The 7,500-nt window shown below is 41.3% G+C and overlaps 2 protein-coding genes across 3 annotated transcripts in view; one reads left to right on the top strand and one right to left on the bottom strand.

Moving 5' to 3' along the window:
* LOC144970828 (uncharacterized) overlaps positions 1–7,500 on the top strand; it is a 66,627-nt gene that overhangs the window by 18,936 nt on the left and 40,191 nt on the right. For both annotated transcript variants that reach the window (XM_078910894.1, XM_078910895.1), the window contains exon 3: positions 1,073–1,389. In XM_078910894.1, coding sequence (XP_078767020.1) covers positions 1,073–1,389 — 317 coding nt within the window. The remainder of the gene's footprint in view (positions 1–1,072; positions 1,390–7,500) is intronic.
* On the bottom strand, positions 2,129–5,195 carry LOC144971629 (uncharacterized). Its single transcript, XM_078912702.1, has one exon. The coding sequence runs from the start codon at positions 5,129–5,131 to the stop codon at positions 2,129–2,131; it is 3,003 nt and encodes a 1,000-aa protein (XP_078768828.1). The 5' UTR covers positions 5,132–5,195.

Raw genomic sequence — 7,500 nt, 5'->3', positions numbered from 1 at the left:
GCAACATTACTAAGTTCCGTTACAGGTCGTAAAACATCAGAGTTAACAAAATAACCAATATGGGACGTTTTGGGCTCAAAACCCTTTTTCAATCAGCAACAAAAACAATTGACGTAATCAATATTTATATCCGTGTCAGTTTGTTTTAGTTTGAAGTTTTTATAGTATGTCATTATTGTTAATACTTTTTACAATCCACAGCTACTAGCTGCAAAGTACATACTCACTAAATGACAATCAAAGATTAATTGAGTTTGAGCACAGTGAAACCTCAATCCATTTTTCACGGTCTCCTACTTTAACCTATTCAACATCGTTTTCCCCATGTAGCTGTAATGAATTGTTAAAAAAAGTTAATTTGTTTGGATTTCCCAAAGTCGTAATTACATGTTGGCTTAAATTTCCATTTTGTATCACATCCAATTCTTTGTCGCTGTATTTAGCTTAATGTGTTTTGAATCCCAACGGATAATCAAGTCAGTGTAATTGAAATTAATGAAAAAACTATTTTCAGCAATCTATAAAACAGAAAACAAACAGACAAACGCAAAATAATAAATAAATAAATAAAATAACAACAACAACAAAAAAACTAAAAACAAAAAACAACAACCCCCCCCCCCCCAAAAAAAAACAAAACAACCAACCCACACCCCCCCCCCCCCCCCAAACATCAGCAGAAAACAAAAAACAAAAGTCTAAACCCTATCTTGTAAAGTTACACCTTACGTATACCTACATATTATTTGCAAATCTGATGAACGAGAACAAACTAATGTCTATTTGTGATCTATCCCCTCTAAATGGTACTATATTATTCCAAATGTTTAAATTTTAATTCTAAGCTTGACTTACGAGGGAGGTCCCGATCATACACATAGTTTTGTGTGTTGGTCCCTTATACTTCCGGATGGCAATATTGTGAACTTCTTAGCCTAGCACATACTATCTATATTTTAGTACGTATTTGTTTTCTTTTATATTCAGTCGTCTACTCCTGTCCTTTATACCTGTACACATGATATATTTAACAATAATAAACTATACATGTCACATTTTACTTTTCATCCAGCTCGGACTCACAGAAGAAACATCATCACTCCAAGAAACTACCATCTAATGGGTGTCACTGACGCATTCTCGTTCCAAACACGAGACGGCAATGAGGAGTATACCCGATCGAGGAAGGAGTCGAAGGAGGTAACGAAGCAGAATAATGTCCTTCAGAGTCAAGAAGAAGAGGTTGTAGATGTGGAAACCCAAGATGAGGAAGAGGAAGGAGAAGTGGAAGAGGAGCCTCTAAAATTTTGTCTTCCAAACATTAGCCTTAGAAAGAGTTCACCTCCTCTACATGAAGACTTCTTCTTAACTGCTTTAGCCGATTGTGAGGTAAGAGACATTGAATTATGACATCTCCTTCCCTCTTTGTCTCTATCGAAATATGGTTCATATTAAATAGTAATATCTGAGCGATTGAACTTTTTATATATCGCAATATCCACTAAACGTGCTCAAAGCGCTTACAAAGGTTCCATGACCAACAGCAACACGTAACATATAGAACGAGAGGGGACGCCTGTTGACGATATTACAAGTTTTCCGACAGAGACAACGCTGTTGACGGCCAGGTACTCATTTTACACCTGAGTACGGTGAGAGAATCCAAGGACTGAACTATGCGCCTTGCGAGGCTCGAACCCAAGACCTTCCGATCCGAAAGCGAGTGTCATGCCACAAGATCACATAGCCGCACAGTTGCCCAGTGGTACGCAGACAAATAATCAATTAGGGTGTTATATATTCCATTTAATTTTACCATCGTATATTCTTAAATTACCTTAGATATGAGAAACAGCGCGGTGGATAGTCGAACTCGGTACCTTTGGGTAGAATACAAAGACCGTACTGATGAGCTACGCTGCCCTGTCCCCGATAATACCAGGTTGACGCACTGGTCATGTTCACAAATACACACACACACATACACACATATATACGCACACACGCACACACACACATACACACATATATTATACGCACACACACACACACACATACGCACACATATACACATTATATTATTATTTTAACATGATTACGATACCGATTGACCTAATTTTTATTTTTTTTATTTGTGCCCGTCACTCCTAGTGGAGCATAGGCCATCGACAACAGTCCTCCATCTTCCTCTGTCCTGGGCCATCTTCTCCAACTCTCCCCAGGTGTGTCCCATCCTCTTCATGTCCGCCTCCAGGTCTCGCCGCCAGGTGTTTCTAGGCCGCCCTCTCTTCCGTTTTCCCTGGGGGTTCCATCTCAGCGCCTGCCTAGCGGTGTTATTGGTTGGCTTCCTCAGGGTGTGCCCAATCCATCTCCATCGGCGGCGTCTGATTTCGTCTTCTGCTGGCATTTGAGATGTTCTCTGCCACAGGTCTGCGTTGTTGATCCTGTCTGGCCAGTGAATCTTGAGGATCCTTCTGAGGCAGCTATTGATGAAGGTCTGTACTTTTCCGGTGGTGGTCTTCGTGGTCCTCCAGGTCTCCGCTCCATACAAAAGGACTGACTTGACATTTGAATTGAAGAGTCTTATTTTGGTTCGGGTTGACACCACCTTGGAGCTCCAGATGTTTTTAAGCTGCAAGTATGCTACCCTCGCCTTGCCAATTCTTGCCTTTACGTCTGCATCTGTGCCACCCTGTTTATCTAATATGCTGCCTAAATACGTGAAGTGGTCAACCTCATCCAGTTCGCTCTCGTGCAGTTTGATTGGTTCTTTACTATTTGTGTTTATTTTGAGGACCTTTGTTTTACCCTCATGGGCCCTGAGTCCGATTTGTGATGACTTTGCTGTTATCTCTGTTGTCTTGTCCTGCATTTGTTGGTGATTGTGGGACAGCAAGGCCAAGTCATCTGCAAAGTCCAAATCGTCGAGCTGGTCGAACAATGTCCACTGAATCCCATTTCTCCTACCTGCCACTGCTGACCTCATTGTCCAGTCAATCGCCAAAAGGAAGAGAAAGGGTGACAGAAGACATCCCTGTCTGACTCCAGTGTTCACATTGAAGCTATCTGTCAGTTGTCCCCCATGGATTACTCGACAGGTCACTCCCTCGTAGGAACTTTGGATCAGGCTGACTATTTTTGTTGGAACCCCATAGTGGCGGAGTATTTTCCATAAGGTTTCTCGGTCCACGCTGTCAAACGCTTTTTCATAATCAACGAAGTTGATGTACAACGGGGAATTCCACTCCAATGATTGCTCAATTATGATGCGTAGGGTTGCAATTTGGTCGACACATGATCTATTCCTGCGGAAGCCAGCCTGTTGGTCGCGAAGGAGGGGGTCAACAGCACTTTTAATTCTCTCCAAGATTATTCTATTAAAGACTTTTCCTGGCACTGACAGAAGCGTTATTCCTCGGTAGTTGTTGCAATTGCTGAGGTCGCCTTTCTTAGGCAGTTTGACGAGGTACCCTTCCTTCCAGTCTGTTGGTACTTCTTCCTCCTCCCAGATCTTCTTGAAGAGAGGATAAAGCATTTCTGTGGTCGTTTTTAAGTCCGTCTTTAAAGCTTCTGCGGGAATGTTGTCTGGCCCAGCTGCCTTGCCATTCTTCAATAGTTTGATAGCGTTCCTGATCTCCTCTTTAGTCGGGTGTCTACAGTTGATGTCAAGGTCTGTATCAGCTGGGTTGATGTTTGGGGCGTTCGACGGAGCTGGTCTGTTCAGAAGCTCTTCAAAGTGAAGAGCCCATCTATTTAGTTGCTGTTCCTTTCCCAGGATGGTGTTTCCTTCTTTGTCTTTGACTGGTCGCTCGGGCCTATTGTTTTTCCCCGACAGTTTCTTTGATATGTCATACAGCTGTTTCATGTTGTTGCTGGCTGCTGCTTTCTCTGCTTCTTCCGCCAGGCTGTCAATGTATTTGCGCTTATCTGTTCTTGCACTCCTCTTAACTTCTCTGTTGGCTTCTATGAAGTCTTTCTGTGCCTTTGCCTTTGTGGCTCTTGTCCGGCAATTGTTTATGACTGCCTTCTTTTGCTTCCTTGTCTGGATCTTTTGCAGTGTTTTGGCTGAAATCCATTCCTTATGGTGGTGTCTCATCGGCCCAAGCACTTCCTGACAGGTTGTCTTGTGTCCTTCTTTCACTTTCTGCCAATCATCTTCCACACTGCTCTCTTCCAAAAACTGATCTTTTAATACTTTATACATATTGGTGAGAGTCAGACTGAATTTTCCTCGGGTATCTGGATCTTTCAACAAATTGACATTGTACTTCTCTCTTTTCGTTGCTTCCATCCAATTTCTCTTCAGTTTTAATTTCAGCCTTGCTACAACCAGGTGGTGGTCCGATGCAACGTCTGCTCCTCTTTTCACCCGTACATCCATCAGGGACCTTCTGAATTTCTTAGCTATGCAGATGTGGTCAATTTGGTTTTCGGTAACAAGGTCGGGTGATACCCATGTAGCCTTATGTATTCTTCTGTGGGGGAAAGTGCTACCTCCAATGATCAGGTTATTCATAGCACAGAAGTCTGCAAATTTCTCCCCATTCTCGTTCATTACTCCCAGTCCATGTTTTCCCATCACTTCCTCGAACCCTGTATTATCTGTCCCTATCTTTGCGTTAATGTCACCCATGAGAATGTTCACATCTTTCTCTGGATACTTGGCCAGGACATTCTGCAATCTGTTGTAAAACCTGTCTTTTACCTCTTCGTCGTGTTCATTTGTTGGTGCATAACACTGTATTATATTCATTGTGATCTTCTTCACTTTTGTTCTGAAGGAAGCTCCGATAATTCGCGGTCCATGTGCTTCCCATCCTAACAGGGCCTGCTGTGCAGATTTTGACAGCATGAGTGCCACACCTTCTGTGTGTGGAGCGTTCTCTTCTTCGTGCCCGGAATACAGTAAGAGCTCTCCTGTGATCAGTTTCTTCTGCCCTGACTGGGTCCAACGGGTCTCACTGATTCCAAGCAGTGTGAGGTTGTAGCTTTTCATTTCTGCTGCTACTTGGTTGGTTTTTCCCGTCTCATACATGGTCCTCACATTCCATGTTCCGACGTTGATGGTTCTGGTCGAAAGAAGGAAAGTCGGCCTTGTAGCTTCCTCTCGGCTTTCACTGCAAAGCGTCATGTGTCGCAAAGACCCTTCCTCTCCCAGAACAGTAGTAGTTGGGTTTTCTTTCGTCGACGTTTCTGTAGCGACTTGTGTTTTCCAGGGTGGAGTTGCTGGCCCTACGCCTAACCCTCCTCCTTTCTCATCCGGGCTTGGGACCGGCAATGGCGGAGTTCGATTGACCTAAAACATGCAAAAAAAAACAACCCAAACCCCCCCCCCCCCCCCCAAAAAAAAAAACCCCCCAAAACAATTGAAAATAAAATAAAATAAATAAATTTTAAAAAACGAACAAACAAACATGCATGTTAAGAAAATCTGACTCGTAACTTTTATATCCGTAACATTCACTGTCAACAGGCATTTTATAAACAAAAATGACATGATAAACAACTCAGAAGGTTACGAATCGTTTTAAAATTTTCAATCAATTTATTAACAGTTATATGTATTGACACGAATCTTTCTCATTTATTCTCCGTTTAGATTTGATCCCAGCTTTATCAATAAACCCATCAGAGCGAGTTCAACCGCAGCAATGATATTAACCAATAAACTACCGTACTCTAGAAAGACAAGCATTTAAACATTTATTGGCCTTCAAATATCGATCGATTTAAACTGACCCTCATCTAGGTAAAAACTCTCAAGCCTGGGATTTTAAAGAAGACCTCACGAGATCTCAGGTTTGAGAGTTTTTAGACAAGACGAGAGATAATTTAAATCGATCGATATTTGAAGGGTAAGTTCTCTGCCCACATTTCTAAATACGTATCTTTTCAGAGAACGACGGTTACTGGGAAATGCGTTCAAGTTAACAGCTTTTCAAATATGCGAAAATTCATAAAACTTGCTTTACGGGCGCGTGGATTTCAAAGAGTTTTTCACTGACGAAGAGTCGTTGTTGTTATTTTGAAGACAGAACTCCTGGTTCTATCAAACTTGTTTTTAACCCTATATATCCGGGGTTTGATTATAGTCTCATCTGACGTCATAAAATGTGACCGAACGTCTCCATCTGATATCACGTCATTGAACATTGAACATTGACTTTAATGTCGCAATTATGAATTTTATTTTTAGACTGATACGCCCCATTGAAAATAATGTATATAAATTATCACATAACTTAACCCCCTCCTTACCAACTATAGGAAAATCGTCACATTCGTTACGCGACAACCAACAATTCTCTCATTCTAATTTGTTTCGTACATCGCAAAATTTAAAGAAACGTTTTTGTTATAGCTATAAAACCTTGACACTGTGTTGTATAGCTCATATTGAGGAACAATATAATTTATAGAATGTACTCGTTGCTTTTCAGTTTGAGTAAGAAAATACATTTTGTGTGTGTGTGTGTGTGTGTGCGCGCGCGCGTGTGTGTGTGTGTTGGGGGGGGGGGGGATGTGAAGTTTCAAGGACAATTGGATTCAATAGTTTGATATCACGTCCGCCCAGCAACGGTTCTAAACAAAGAAAATCAGTACTTTTTATTCTTCATGCTGGCTAGAACTGTTTCACATGTCACGTGATCATCATTTATCAAGTCAAAACATGATCAGATTTATGTTTTTCTTCTCTGGATATACTTTTATGCTCGTCGGAGAAGTATTTCCTAAGGGCGTCCGCCATTGTTCCTATAGTTTAGAACCAGTTACTAAGTTACTATGCGTCATTACGAGGGAAGTGACGCCACGACTGGGTGGTACAAGAAGTAGAAAAGAAAGACCCCCCCCCCCCCAAAAAAACAAAAAAAAAACCGGAACAAATAGGTCTTTTGTGAGAGATTTGTCATGACATCGTATCAGTCTATTAAATACTTCCTTTAGTATAAACAAAACAAATACAGTGCAAGTTGTGAGGATCATCGTCGGAAGTCAATAATTGGGGTTAACACCAGTCAAGTTAAAATACACTCTCTCTCTCTCTCTCTCTCTCTCTCTCTCTCTCTCGCTCGCTCGCTCCCTTTCTCTCTTCAATGAGTAAAGGAATTAAAAATCAATCACCCTATCAATCATTTTATCAGTTAACTAATCTACATACCCACCGACCAATTCAAGTTATCATTTAATCAATTTTTAAATCAATCCATCATCAGTAATCATTAACTATTCCTTCGATCTATTTATCTCGTTATCCAGTCTATTGTTGCTATGCGCTTGTGTAAAATACAACATGCGCCAGCCAGATTAAACATACTAACCAACAAAACTGAGTGTAGCCTTTAACGGTTATATTCTGATTGATATCATTTAGTGGAACTAACCATTGACAAACTGTCTAAAAATAATAACAAAGAGCTGGATGACGTCAATTTCGTTCCTTCGATTTACCTCTGACTACCGTTAGTAGTATGGACGTGTATGTTAAACCACACGCACACA

The sequence above is a fragment of the Berghia stephanieae genome, chromosome 4 (assembly GCF_034508935.2).
Source record: "Berghia stephanieae isolate SIO BIC M18660-M18661 chromosome 4, UCSD_Bste_1.3, whole genome shotgun sequence".
Taxonomy (NCBI): Eukaryota; Metazoa; Mollusca; class Gastropoda; order Nudibranchia; family Aeolidiidae; genus Berghia; species Berghia stephanieae.
This window is presented reverse-complemented; position numbering and strand designations above follow the sequence as displayed.